The sequence below is a fragment of the Ceraceosorus guamensis genome, assembly GCF_003144195.1.
Source record: "Ceraceosorus guamensis strain MCA 4658 unplaced genomic scaffold IE81scaffold_38, whole genome shotgun sequence".
Lineage (NCBI taxonomy): Eukaryota > Fungi > Basidiomycota > Exobasidiomycetes > Ceraceosorales > Ceraceosoraceae > Ceraceosorus > Ceraceosorus guamensis.
This window is the reverse complement of record NW_020290033.1, coordinates 187,770-200,985: the sequence shown is the minus strand read 5'-3', so window position 1 is coordinate 200,985 and position 13,216 is coordinate 187,770. Positions and strand designations below refer to the sequence as shown.

Below are 13,216 nucleotides of genomic sequence, written 5' to 3'. Positions count from 1 at the left end.
AGTCACGTGGTGCAGTTGGGATCATGCGGTTGCGCATCCGTCTGAGAGCGGAGGGCTGCTGGGGCGGGGCTCAACGTCCATGGGGCCGAAACTCGCAGCATGCTGGCAATCACTTTTCACCAACACACTTTCATCTCCCAACTCAAGTGGCGAGCGGCAGCACCTTCGGTACCGAGTCTGGGTGCAGATCTCTAGCATGTGCGCCGAAGATGTCGCTTGCAGTGAGTAGGGTGGAAGCTTGGGATGATGATGGAGTCCGCGCTGATGTCTGTACTGTTCACCATCTCAGTCCACCATAACCACGTTCTTGATCGACGTCTCCCCTTCTATGGGTGCACTTCGAACAGTCGCAGAGGATGTCGAAGACGCCGATGATCAGGAGGAGACGACTCGATTGGACGAAGGAGATAGAGTCAGAGCGGAAGATGGAATGGATGGAGAGCTCAACGATGGGCATGGTCCGAAGAGGACTTCGGGTGAATGGAAAGTCAGAGAGAGAGAGACGAGCAATTTGCAGTGGGCTTGCGAGTTTGTGGGAAGACGCGTACAGACTTATGTGAGTTCCGGAGTACATTTGCGCCATGGTGCCGTAGGAGAGCACGCTCAAACGCAATGATCTGGTTGTTAGGTACATGCGGGGCTCAAGACAGGCAAGGTCTGCCTCATTACGTATGGCTCAGCGAGTGAGTAGATGCCCCATTCGGACTTTGTGAAGTTGACATTTCCAAGCTGATGTCTGCCTCTTCTCTGGTGCATAGCCACAAATAATGCGGTAGCAGGTGATGGTACAACGAAACAAGAGTACCTGGGCATCAATGAGATGTTCTCGCCTGCACAGCCCGATCTCAATACTTGCGAGCTGGTGCGAGCGCTTAGAGCATCCAAAGACTCCGAAGAACCGCACAGGGCAGATCGTGAGTCGCCTCGTAGTACTGCGTACTGAGTTGTCGCTTACAGAGCTGATGTATTGGTGCCCTGCTGGCGCATCACACAGCTCTGGATGCGCTCATCGCGGCGATCTGCACGCTCACCGATAAAGATAGAGGAGGCATCAACAGCTCCTCCAAGAATACCTGGAGTCGCACAATATACCTCATCACCGATGCGATGACCAAATTCAATCAGGACGATTCTGCTCTGATACAGCAGCGCCTGGAGGAGGAGAACATTCAGCTCAAAGTCATGTGAGAGAGAGACGCTTTGCCTTGCTGCAAGCTGCACGCACTTGGCTGATGATCATCTACACCCACCAGTGGTATCGATTTCGATGACGAGGGGTTTGGATATGTGGAAGAAGACAAGCCATCGACTAAAGTGAGTGGGTTGTATGCGCTCTAATGTCGCGCACACCATTGACAATTCGATACCACGTCCCGCTCAGGCCAAGAACGAGCAATTCTGGCACGACTTTCTGTCCCGCGTTCCAGGATCGGGCATCGCTACAGCAGCAGATGTGATCGAGCAGACACACATGCCCCAATTAGCGCCGAAAAAGTCGGCCGCTCAGAATGCCACGCTAACATTTGGGGACCCAGAGGAGCAGCATCTTTCTCAAGAAGTGCTGGGTATAGCGGTAGTGCTTTACAAAGCGACGACGTTGGTCCGACCCATGAGCGCAAAGAAGCTGAGCAAGATTGCACAGCAGAGTGCGGCTGGGAAAGCCGAAATGGAACGCGCTGCTCAGTTGAAGATTGAGCCTTCTAGCGCTCCCAAGCTCCAACCTAATCAGGAGCTAGAGGGTTCAAATCCCGCTTTCATTGACAGCGAAGCTCATGCCATGTCCTATGGAGTGGACATGGTTCGCAAGTACTTCATCTTGGACGAGATCAGGCAACTGCCCGAGGAAGAGATGGATTCTGCTCAACCTTTGCCTGAGGGATCCGAAGAGAATTTTATCAAGGCTTGGAAACTGGGCAAAAGCCATATTCCTGTCGAACAGGTGCAAGACGTGGTGTTCGCTACGCAGGCCGGACTCGAGATCATCCAATTTCACAACAGAGAGCAGGTGAGGCTGACCTCAGACGGTCGCATCCCGGAGCGTTTATGCAGCTTCCCCTAAATGTGAAGCAGTCTTCGTCACGCACAGCTACGAAGATGGTTCGTCATGGGAGAGACGAGCTACGTGCTGGCTTCACCAGGCAACGGCGAAGCTCAACTGAAAATTTCGGCCCTGGTCAAAGCTATGATTGAGCTGGGGAAAATTGCTCTGGTCAGGAATGTCAAGAAACGTGACGCTGACCCAAAGGTGGGTTTCAAAGACCATCAGGAACGCGTCGAATGCTCCCGAGGCTCTTTTTCATGTTTACCCTTTCTTCGACTGCATGCTCTCGTCAGCTCGCGGCGCTGATACCGATTCCCAAAGATCCAGAAAGTGGCTCCGAGGCTGATCACTTTGTGTATGCCGAGGTGAGCCGGTATAGCTACGCGGCAGCCTGAAACTCCAGCTCACAAAACCGTGCATTTGCTCGCAAGGTGCCATTCGCGAACGATTTCAAGCGGCTAATCTTCCCGCCTTTGGAATATGTTGTGGATCGCAATGGCGTCGAGCATCGAGAGCATCATCTGCTGCCGACGCGGGAGATGCAGAGCGCGATGGATGATCTGGTCGACTCTATGGATCTGATGGAAGCTTACGAAGAGCCTGATGGGTGAGTCTTTGCCGAGCGATCGTGGAACGCTCCGAGGCGCAGTGCCAAGTGACGACCTCTGGCTTGGCACGTGTACAGATCACGCTCCGAGTGGTTCTCGACTGAAGATAGCTTCAATCCGGCTATACATCGTATCAAAGAGGCCGTCGAATGGCGCGTCTTTCATCCCGAGGACAAGGAGCTCCCAAAAGCCCACTTTGAACTCGATAAGTTCCTCAAGAGACCAGAAACGGTGTGGAACAAGTCTTCGACTTTAGCAGCGCAATTGAAGGATCTGTTCGAGCTGGTAAGTCGAGACGCATGCCTTTTGTGCTCTGCATGCTGCAGCTCTAGCCTTACTCTCGTGCCTCTTTGACTTCGTCGCGAAACAGGACTACTGTGAGTGGCCTGACCAGCGGAGCTTCGAATGAGTAGCTGATATGCGAGCCTTGCCATCCATGTTGCAGCTCCCGACGCGAACATTCAGCGACAAGAAATGTTCAGAGAGCAAAAGCGCAAGCGGGAAGAGGAAGCGGCGGCCAATGCCAAGAAACAAGCCAGCAATGGAGCCGAGGGCAAAGTGGAGAAGAAGAAGGGCGATGGGGATGATGAGGAGGGCGACAAGACTCTGATCTTGGATGAGAATGATGATAGCGCCACGGACGAGGAGGAAGCTGAAAGCGCACGCCCTTCGAAAGCGACCCGAGCTGGGTCTGCGGATCGCCCGACCAAGACTAGTGCTGGGCCACACAGAGCGCAAGGAGATGTCAGCATCGGCACGAATGACCCGGTGGCTGATTTCAGACGAGCGTTGCAAGATGCTAGGGATCCGGCCGTGGTGATTCGAGCTATGTGTCAGGTCAGTTGTGCTACCCAAGCAGCAGCGAACGTGGATCGACGTACGTCTTGCAACCTGCCCCTCACGCCAAATTGCCCTATTTTCCGCTCATCGACCTTCATGACTCTCTCCTCGCGCCACCTTGATCCCCGCAGCGCATACGCCAACTGGTCTCGGAGAGCATGGCGAGCAACTCGTACGGCAAAGCTCGGGATTCGATGAAGGTCTGTCGAGCTGAAGCGGCAGTGGAGGACGAAGCGGAGGAGTGGAACGAGTTTGTGCGAAAGTTCAAGGACGATCTGCAGCAGCCTACGTTTGGAAGGAGAGCGAGGAGGGATTTTTGGGATGGCTATGTGAGGGGGATGATGGAGGTCGGATTGATCACGAAGCTGGAGGATGCGGGAGGTAGGAGTCGGGTGAATAGTAAAGAGGCAAAAGATGTGAGTTGCGCTTGACTCTGATGTCGTCGCGCGGCATCGAGAGCGCGCTCGAACTGCTTTTTACGAAGGCGATTGACATTCCGCCCCTTTTTCTAACCTGAACATCGGTGCAGTTCGTATCTTAGGACCTTGACCCCCCGATTCAGCATTTGAATCCCTCACCCACTGCACCATCATGTGATTCGGAGCTGTCTTGCTACTTTTACATCTGGCTGTCTCGACATTGCGCGCTCTTCATCTGGGCAACGATATGAAAAGCTTTTCAACGATGCATTCGTGCTTCTCACCGCCCTAGCTTCGCGCACATCAGCGTCACGCGTAATGATGCATTCGGCCGTTTGGCGGAAAGGAAAACTGGTGAAGCGCCGGTGCTTGCGAGAGGAATTTGCTCCCGCACGGTGCTGATGCCGGAGCGAATCAGGTCCCGGGGGTGGGTGATGAGAAGGGAGGGGGCTTGCATCGGCCCGAGATATAAAAAAAAAAAAAAAAAAAGTTTAAGTTGCGTTCTCCTGATTTCGAGTCGACATGATCACGGATCAATCGAGAATGGGAAGATGAGCCAATGAAAGCACTTCTCGCGACTTGTTGCTCGAGTCATCAGACTCACGACTCTGTTGACTCAAGACTCAATACTCTAATTCATCAGACTGTATTTCGTGACTCGTGACGGTCGTTGACCGTAGCCCTGTGTGGGAGCGCATAGCAGATCACGTGATCCGTCTTCGTCCCCTGCACGGGACTTCGGCTCAGACTCGTGACTCACGACTATTTCGACCCGCGCGTGCTACGCTAAGGCGGCAGGAGACTCTTGACTCGTGAGTACGCTTGCCGTGGATATGACCTTCAAGTTGACTGCCACTCTGACTCACGGCTGAAGGAAAGCTTGAAGCTTTGCGTCTTACCACACCACACCATCGAGCCAGATCCCCGAGGCCTTCTTCCGTAGACTTGGAGAGAGGGGGGGAACAGCGTGATCTGTCTGTCTACTGATCATGACGGTCAAATCCTAGTTCAGGAGGATTCGACTTGAAGAAGTACGGCTCACAAAGAATCTGCGCTGTTGGCTTGGCGTCAGGTAAGCGAAGCGCCACTGCCTTCGTCAAGAATGACGAGCACGAGCGGTCGCACATTGGACACGAATGCGCTGAGATGGAGAGGCGAGTCTAGACTGGTCGCTCGTCCGTCGCAAGATTCCACATGGACACTTTCGACGAGCAAATCGGCAGGCACAGATGTGACTTCCATGACTAGCGTGGTGCCGAGCGAAGGAGGAGGAGGAGGTCAAGAGTTTGTCCAAGCTCCTCCGCATCCAATCGCTACTCCCGCTCCACCACGATCAGCGAACCCAACAGCTTCGCACACTTCTGTATTTCTCTTCTTGCTCGCCTTTCGTCTGCTCAATGCCCTGCTTGTTCGAACATTTTTTCAACCCGATGAACATTATCAAGCGACGGAAGTCGCTCATCATGCCGTGTTCGGGTATGGATGGAGGACGTGGGAATGGATGAGTGATGAAGCAAGAGGAGGAGAGATACGGGGCTTTCTTCATCCTGCAATCTTTGCTGCTCTCATGTGGATCGTGCGCCTATTGAGGATGGATGCGCCCATCATTCTTGTGAGTTGGCCTCAGGCATCCGTCCAATGCTCGATCGCTGATATGCGTACTTCTTGCACGCGCGCTCAGGCCACCGCACCTCGCCTTCTGCAAGCTGTCTTTGCGGCCTGCTCCGACTTGTCGGTCTACAAGCTCTCTGATCGACTTGTCGGCTCGCAAGCAGGTTGTATGACGCTACACTGTCTCCTCTTCAACACCTGGCTACTCTACACTTCATGTCGAACCTTTTCGAACACGCTCGAAGCGCAAATGATCTCCATGGCCTTGCTCAACTGGCCCCTGAGCCTTCCTGCAAGCTCGGAAGAGATGTTTCCGAACGCATCGGCCATTGAGCCTATCGATCAGAGTATGCTAGAGACGCTCAACAGATCCATCATCAGCAGTCGCAAGCTATCTCTTGCGCTCTTCTTTGCCGCTCTCAGCATTGCTGTCAGACCTACAGCCATCATCGTCTGGTCCTTTCTGGGCATCAAGTTGATCTGTGATCAAGTCGCATCTGCAAGAAGATGCAGCACGACGCTCGAGGTTCTGGAATCCGTCTTTTCACTCGCCGTAATTGTAGTCTGCGTGCCGACGAGCCTGTGAGTCGAGCACACGCTTGATCGTGCAAAAACAAACCAGAGAAGAAAAAGACACTGCATTGCTTCACTGACAGCTTTTCAAACTGCTCTCTCCAAAAAAGCATACCCAGCTTCTCATTCTTCACGTTGCTCGACAGTATCTATTACGGTCGCTTTATCTTCGTGCCCTACGAGTTTATGAAGCGCAACGTAGGATCCGCAGGCGTATCCGTCTTTTACGGCTCCAGTCCCTGGCATTTCTACCTCAGTTCCGTCTTGCCTCTTCTAGGATTGACTACTTTGCCTTACATGCTGCGCGGGCTCTACATGGCACTAACCTGCTCGACGCGCTCACATCAAACTCCGACACCTGCTGGCATGAATGCAGCAGCAAACAACGGCGCCAGAGATGTAGCAGCTCTGAAGACCCTAGCTTTTCTGACCGTGTGGACCATCTTTGCTTACTCGTTGCTGGGTCACAAAGAACAGAGGTTCTTGCAGCCTGTTGCAGCCATCACCTTGCCCATCTTTGGTGGTCTGGCTCTCTCGTCTCCTCGAGGTGGCATGCCGCACACGAATGTGGGAACCGTCGAGCCGCAGCTCCAGCCTGAGGCACCTGCACCGGCACCGGCAGCTCTCGCAGGGGCTCCGTGCGTAGTCTCACAAGCCATAGGCCACCTGACCCTATTTAGCAAGCAGCTATGGACGTCTTTCGCGTCGCTCAAGCGCTCTCACAAATGGGCCCAGATCGCACTGCTAGCTCATCTTGTTCCCAGCATCTACCTTCTTCGCTATCACTGCATAGCGCAAGAACAAATACCTCGACGCATCTCCCAACTAGCAGACAAAGAGTCGTTCAAGAGCATCGCATTGCTCATGCCTTGTCACTCCACACCTTGGCAATCGATTATGCACCGGCAAGACCTCAGCATCTTTTCCGCCCTCGGATCGGATTCGGGCGAAGGCAAGGGCGGAAGAGCGTGGGCGCTTACTTGCGAACCGCCACCGATTGGGTGAGTGACCCAGTCCATCTTCTCTTGTCCCTGTAGGAGCTTGGGGCGTGCTGAACACTCGTGGCTGCATCTCGTCACCATCACCTCCAGTGCCGATTCCTCTTCGTACGTCGATCAATCGGACGTCTTCTATGCCGACCCTCTCGCGTACCTCCGTAATCGATTCCCAGCTTCCGTCGATGCGCGCTTTCAGCCTTCTGCCATTGGCGCCGCAGAATCGGCAGCTTTCATGCCGCTCTGGGAAGCTCTGCAACTTCGTCGTTCAGCGGACACGCCGCAGGGCGTGCCTTTGTCCGTGCGCGTCGACAAGAGCGCGTCGCCTTTGCACACCTGGCCCAGTCATCTCGCCATCTTCTCCAACCTTCTCACGGTGGCTTCGCCGACATCGGCCAAGTCTGGGCGACCATCAGCGCCGACGGATACTGTGGGGGCCTATCTTGAAGCACTGGGCTACGTGGAGGTGGAGAGACACTTCAACTCTCTTTTCCACGATGATCACAGGAGGAGCGGTGATGTAGTCATCCTGCAGTGGCAAGGCTCTTCTTGAACACGGAATTTTGCGCAAAACTCCGCAAGGAGGCGTGTCGGGCATGCTCATGGAAGTTCCAAGGTGTATGCGCTCGGAAAGACGAGCTGGGGGTCAGAGGCGCAAACATTTTGCAGTCAGCGTCTCAAGATCCACGCTGCACAAACGGTCTGCAGGATGCCAGCAAGTCCCCTCTACGATTCTGGGCACAAGTCTAAAGAGACGGCAAGCTTGAAACATCCAAGCTTCTCACCTCATCGACGACCGCTTTCCTGATCAGCTCCAGGACGAATTTTTCGACCTTTCCGACATTTTCCAGCGTGTGCTTGTCTGCTTGACCCACACTACTTTCCAGCGTGAGGTGCGGAATGAGCTTCTCGCCTAGAGAAAGGGTCGGTGCTGAACTTGTAGCGGCGCTGGGTCTGGCATTAGCAGCAGCGGGATTCGCTCCGCCCTGTTTCTCTCCCGCTTCGTCCAGCTCCTCATCCTCCAGCTCCAATTCCGGCTCTACCAGACAGAGGTGCACCGTCTTGCCGCTGCTCAGAGGCTCGAAAGCGACGACCGCTCCAGCTTGCAGTACCAGACTAGTCACCGTGATGCTCAATGGCAATTCCATGAATGCGGGACTGGGATGATTGATGAGCAGACTGGTCTGAAGCGTCAATCTGAACGTGCTTGTGCTCCAATCCAGGGCCAAGTGCAGCTGGAGCGGCGGTAGCTGACCGGCTGTAGCCGCTTCAGGCTGCGAGAGGCCTTGCTGTTGCTCTTTCTGACGAGCCTGGCGGGTGCGAGTAGGGATAGGATGAGGAGCAGAGGGTGAGACAGAGGGTGACGCCTCTGGACTTTCCCTCGCTGCTGTTTGTGCTTCCAAGCGGCTCGAAGCATCTATCCGACCCATACCTGCAACACCGGCACCCGCTGCACGACCAGCTAGAAGGGAAAAGTTTGGAAAATAGCCATAAGCTGCACCTACGCTTGCGGGTGTTCTGGCATAGCCTAGACCTGCGCCTGGCCAAGCTCCATAGCCGGAAGGAGCAGGCGTGCCGACCAAGCTAGCACCTTCCCAATTACTATCCCTATCGTACTGGCTTGTACCCGTGTCGTTGGGATGATGATGTTGAGCACCTCGTCCGTACTGTCTGTACGTCTGCATCCTCGGACCTCTTTCGAGTTCCGGCCCGACACCTTGGTCATCCGCATGAGGATTCGCTTGAGCTTGAGCAAAAGACGCTACTTGTGCGCCCCCCGCGAACGGAAGATTGCGCTCAGCAAATCGGGCAAGACCTTGACCTGGTTTAGATTCGGCCGGTCGAGGAGCGTGATGCTTCACCTTCACATTCCGATCGCCGTGCAAACGCAACGGATCCATAGCGTTATCAAAAGATGACGCCCTGGTTCTGTAATCATCTTGACCCAAATTCTGTTGTTCCCTTTGTTTCTCTTGTGAGTTCATGCCCAACGATTCTCGCAAAGGTGATTCGCCCGGGCCTAGCGGTGCTTCGCCAGAGAAATCTCTCCAGACATCGCCCACGTCCACCAAAGTGATATCCATCGCATCGCTGCCGAAATCCAGTTGAGATATCTTGATGGGACCTAGGAAAGAGGGCCTAGTGGTGCGCAAAAGAGCTTGATTCAGCTTTTCTTGGATTTGAGAGGCTAGTGAAGAGTCTAGCAAAGACCAAGAGATATCTAGCGACATGTTCGGGCCACCGCCCTGAACGCCGTTGGAGACCGGAAGGGACGAGGTGGGGTTGCGCGAATGGCCTCCCTTCGGAGTGTGGAGTCGATCGGCCAGAGTGTGTGGGGATACCGAGATGCTGAGACACGTCGCACTGTCAATGTTGCGCGTGAAAGAGCGTGAAGGAGTTATTTGGTGAGTGATCATCGGTCAGAGTTGACACGATGTACGAATTGGCCTTGGAACCGATCGAGGAGCATATATGCACTCCGTAAATCGTCCATCACGAATCACGAATGGTGAATATTGGCTCTGGCTATAGCTGTGTGACGCTGATCGGCCGAATAAGTCCGGCGGGGTGGGTATAACATATCGTAGGCGCGTGAACAGTCGTCACCAGGCGTTTGTCTCCATGCATCAGAGATGCGGAGGCGAAAATCAAGATTGAATGGTGGATGGTCTCAATCACAATCTCTGATTTTCGTACTCGAGGGCAAAGCGTTAAGGGCTCAAATTCACTTTGATTTCAACAATGTCCGTCCGAGTGAAACTTGAGCTTCATGCGGCAAATAAACGGATTCGCGATGTGAGAGGAAGAAATGCAGGGCTGATCGACCACATCAACACTCATGACTTGACTCCGCTGCAGGTCCTCTTCTCACCTCTCACATCTCATCTCTCACCTCCACCGCGCTGATCTGCTCGATCCGTCAAAGCGCAACCCAGAAGCATTCACTATGGCTTCCACCTCACTTCCCGCCTCTAATGGACCGTCAGAGACGCACGACGTGTCTCTCGCAGGTCACGACGAGGAGCAAATCCGCCTGATGGAAGAGAGATGCATCGTAGTCTCACCTTCGGACGATTTCATTCGAGACGGCAGCAAGAAGGAGTGTCATTTGATGAGCAACATCAATCAAGGACTCCTGCATCGAGCTTTCTCTTGCTTTGTATTTCATCCTGTAGATGGCAAATTGTTGTTGCAGAGAAGAGCAACGGAAAAGATTACTTTTCCCGATATGTGGACCAATACGTGTTGCTCTCATCCCCTCGCCATCAAGGGCGAGTTGGAGGATGAGAATCAGATTGGTGAGTGTGCGGTGCGGAAAGCTGCGTGTATGCGCGCACGAGAGCAGCACCAGCGAGCGCGGTGCAACCTCCGACACTTCTGTGCGCTCCTCTTGTCACTTGGCACACGCAAGATTGCCCAGCAATGCCACTCGATTCTGGAATCTCTCTGACCCTCTGACTCTCGAATTGCAGGAGTCATCAGAGCAGCGCAAAGGAAGCTGGAACACGAACTTGGTATCCCTCCTGAAGAAGTGCCTTTGGACGAGTTTCAATACCTGACCAGGATTCATTACATGGCTCCATCGGATGGGATGTGGGGCGAGCATGAAAGTGAGTATAACGCAGAAGGGAGACCCAGAAAGTGTTCCACTCCAAGGAAAGGGGCGCGGGTCTGCAGTGAATGAGCGAGCGGGCGGCGCTGCACGGGAATGTCCTGAAGATGCATCGTAAGGAGTATGCATGGCGCTCTCGCACACAGTATTCACGCATTTGTCCGTCTGTGATCTGACACAAATTTCACTGGGTTTGCTCTGACACTACATTGCACCCAGTCGACTACATTCTCTTCATCACAGCTCCGGTCACAGTATCCGAGAATCCAAACGAAGTGTCAGCAACTCGCTGGGTCAGTCCCGAAGAGCTAAAGGAGTTCATGAACGAGTTGGATCGTGAGTGTTTGCCTACGCAGAGCGTCGAGGCAGTAGCGTTTCCGCACATGCGCAACACACCAATATCTGAACTTTCCGACGTCGGCTCGATCAATGTGGTGCGCGACCATCACACAGCAACATCCTTTACACCCTGGTTCAAATTGATAGCCAACAAGTTCCTCTTTCCTTGGTGGACCGAGCTGCTGTCGAACAGAACGCTGCAACCAAAGAACAAGGCTTCTTTGCAACAAGCAGAAGCTACGTCTCAACCCGTCGTGGATGCGCAGCACTCTTGCAAACGCTTCTACGATCATGACACCATCCATCGCATGCTTTAGAAGACCCCAAGAGTAACAGCCGAAGCCAAGAGAGGAGAGAATGTGCGCATTCGTCCCGATACCCGCAACTTGACGAGACTGAGTATTCTGCTTGGACCGACATACCTTTGAATAAGGCTCAATCTTGGCAAGATGGGAAATGCGATTACGGGTGCAGCGATCATGGGAGTCAAGGTTCAAACATGCAAAATTTGCAAGATTCAATTTCCCCGACGCACAGACCTACCTCGGATTTGAGCGTAGAAATTGATTTTGCAAGGGGACCATTTCACAACGAATCTCGAGGTCGAGCGGAGCAAAAGCTATATGGATTCGAAGAAGAAGTCTGCAGCTCGATTGGCATAACGCGCGATCCGACGAGCTGTTCTCATGAGAGTGAGATGTAAAGCCGCATGAGAGCTCTCTGACCCTGTACATTCACGCAATTTTGGCAATACTGATCTCACATGAAATCCTCAAGGTCTAGCCCACGAGCCACTTTTGCGCGGGTCAAGATGGCAGGCCAAGCTGGATGGTGTGCTGCTAATCACGGGAGAGCTGCTTGGACACTTGAAGTCAAATAATAAAAAAAAGGTTCTCTTACGAGTATCATTGCATAGCATCGAGTGCGAAGCGTTCGCTTCGCTTCACACATCTCGAAGCCAGAAGCAGAAGTCGGTTGATCTCCGCCCAACACCACTGCGCTCTGCTAAGAAGGCGGCGCAGCCTAGTGATTGCTGTTCACCGCCCTGGGCTGCGTTTCGTAGGCCGAGACTGAGGTGGAGGCAGGGCCAGAGACAGGCGTGAAAGTAGAGTCGTGCGGAAGACCGTGACGTTTGAGCCAAGCGGTCCAAGCTTCTTCCCTCGTCCTCCTCTCAACGCTCTTCAGCAATCTGAGACTGATCGAAGTTTTGCTCCCTCTCGGTCTTCCCGCTTTTCTTTTGGATTCGTCTTCCACACCACCTTATTGCCTTGCGAATCCATCCGCACTCGAAGCGTGTGTCTGGTCTATCCCTTGCTCTTTGCCATTGTGAGTGGGCGGCTCGGTTTTTGGCGAAAGATTGAGATCCACTTGATGCGCAGATTGCGCGAACTGGCTCGTCGTCCCACGCAACGCTGTTTCTTCTGCGCTTGCAGTTGCTCCGCCTCTCCCGCGAGAATGTCCATAAGAGGTAAAGGGCAAATTCCCCACGTGTCTCGCCAGGCCAGGAAATGTAGGATTTTGGTCAGCTGACGGAATATGCTTGGGTTTTTTGGCCTTCTTGTTGCTCCCAAGCGTCTGCGAGTGCTGCGAGTGCGCATTTGTAGCATGCTTTTTCCCCTCATCGTCAATTTTCAGACGACGGTCGAATCTAGATGTGTCGACATCTTCGAAAGATGGTGTTTGCAACTTGGAAAGATCATCGACGACGAATGCGTGGGAACGAAGTTTGGCTTTATCGCCCGGCTTTTCGTACTCCATCATTTGCGTGCCGTGCTTGTACGTCTGGCCTGGCGCCATGTAGATGAAAGCTCGAGAGTGATGAAGACCTGTGGAAGTGATGCCTCCTGCTCGAATCAAATTGTCGTCAACATCCCTTGCTGAACCGACAGCATGCAATGCGGGCTCTTCGTGTGATCGACCAAATCCGTGCTGCACCTGTACCGAATGGAATGGCAGGCTCGTTCGTGAGACATGGTAAAGACAAGTCGGGCCCTCGTCACTTCCAGGCCAACGTGGGATGTGGTTACGAGTGCGGACTGCACGTCTGCCGACTCCGCTTTTCGCAATTCGAACAAGACGTGCTCACCACAAACGTCCTCATATGAGGCATAAAGGTCTTCTTGTAGTGCTGCACCGCCTCTCTTATGGCCCTATTGTGTTCATCCGCAGTGCTGGTA

At 53.6% G+C, this 13,216-nt stretch overlaps 6 protein-coding genes across 6 annotated transcripts; 4 read left to right on the top strand and 2 right to left on the bottom strand.

Annotated features, from left to right (window-relative positions):
* Positions 1–125: 125 nt before the first annotated feature.
* On the top strand, positions 126–2,777 carry IE81DRAFT_159061 (SPOC domain-like protein). The gene is made up of 10 exons (XM_025510514.1): positions 126–221; positions 290–556; positions 629–683; positions 759–914; positions 995–1,184; positions 1,254–1,314; positions 1,382–2,005; positions 2,087–2,245; positions 2,335–2,406; positions 2,473–2,777. The coding sequence occupies exons 1-10, from the start codon at positions 210–212 to the stop codon at positions 2,650–2,652; spliced, it is 1,776 nt and encodes a 591-aa protein (XP_025368931.1). The 5' UTR covers positions 126–209; the 3' UTR covers positions 2,653–2,777.
* A 220-nt stretch (positions 2,778–2,997) lies between these two features.
* IE81DRAFT_159079 (hypothetical protein) lies at positions 2,998–3,881 on the top strand. Its single transcript, XM_025510515.1, has one exon. It carries the CDS (start codon positions 3,124–3,126, stop codon positions 3,685–3,687), a length of 564 nt encoding a protein of 187 aa, XP_025368930.1. The 5' UTR covers positions 2,998–3,123; the 3' UTR covers positions 3,688–3,881.
* An 882-nt stretch (positions 3,882–4,763) lies between these two features.
* On the top strand, positions 4,764–7,640 carry IE81DRAFT_367251 (hypothetical protein; the record flags this gene model as incomplete). Its single annotated transcript, XM_025517064.1, has 4 exons — positions 4,764–5,520; positions 5,590–6,101; positions 6,203–7,093; positions 7,184–7,640. The coding sequence occupies exons 1-4, from the start codon at positions 5,011–5,013 to the stop codon at positions 7,638–7,640; spliced, it is 2,370 nt and encodes a 789-aa protein (XP_025368929.1). The 5' UTR covers positions 4,764–5,010.
* IE81DRAFT_324264 (hypothetical protein) lies at positions 7,597–9,542 on the bottom strand. The gene has a single exon (XM_025514186.1). It carries the CDS (start codon positions 9,502–9,504, stop codon positions 7,834–7,836), a length of 1,671 nt encoding a protein of 556 aa, XP_025368928.1. The 5' UTR covers positions 9,505–9,542; the 3' UTR covers positions 7,597–7,833.
* Positions 9,543–10,034: 492 nt separating this feature from the next.
* On the top strand, positions 10,035–11,356 carry IE81DRAFT_348093 (Isopentenyldiphosphate isomerase; the record flags this gene model as incomplete). The annotated part of the gene is made up of 3 exons (XM_025516220.1): positions 10,035–10,386; positions 10,561–10,698; positions 10,920–11,356. 3 exons carry the CDS (start codon positions 10,035–10,037, stop codon positions 11,354–11,356), a joined length of 927 nt encoding a protein of 308 aa, XP_025368927.1.
* An 891-nt stretch (positions 11,357–12,247) lies between these two features.
* On the bottom strand, positions 12,248–12,997 carry IE81DRAFT_324261 (hypothetical protein). The gene has a single exon (XM_025514185.1). It carries the CDS (start codon positions 12,834–12,836, stop codon positions 12,300–12,302), a length of 537 nt encoding a protein of 178 aa, XP_025368926.1. The 5' UTR covers positions 12,837–12,997; the 3' UTR covers positions 12,248–12,299.
* Between the last annotated feature and the right edge of the window lie 219 nt (positions 12,998–13,216).

Bases quoted from the DNA above. Each gene is read 5' to 3' on its own strand.
- IE81DRAFT_324264 (XM_025514186.1), bottom strand. From the start codon at position 9,504: ATGATCACTCACCAAATAACTCCTTCACGCTCTTTCACGCGCAACATT.
- IE81DRAFT_324261 (XM_025514185.1), bottom strand. From the start codon at position 12,836: ATGGCGCCAGGCCAGACGTACAAGCACGGCACGCAAATGATGGAGTAC.
- IE81DRAFT_159079 (XM_025510515.1), top strand. From the start codon at position 3,124: ATGTTCAGAGAGCAAAAGCGCAAGCGGGAAGAGGAAGCGGCGGCCAAT.
- IE81DRAFT_159061 (XM_025510514.1), top strand. The intron at 1,185-1,253 runs GTGAGAGAGAGA...TACACCCACCAG, and splicing joins AACATTCAGCTCAAAGTCAT to TGGTATCGATTTCGATGACG. The intron at 1,315-1,381 runs GTGAGTGGGTTG...CGTCCCGCTCAG, and splicing joins AAGACAAGCCATCGACTAAA to GCCAAGAACGAGCAATTCTG.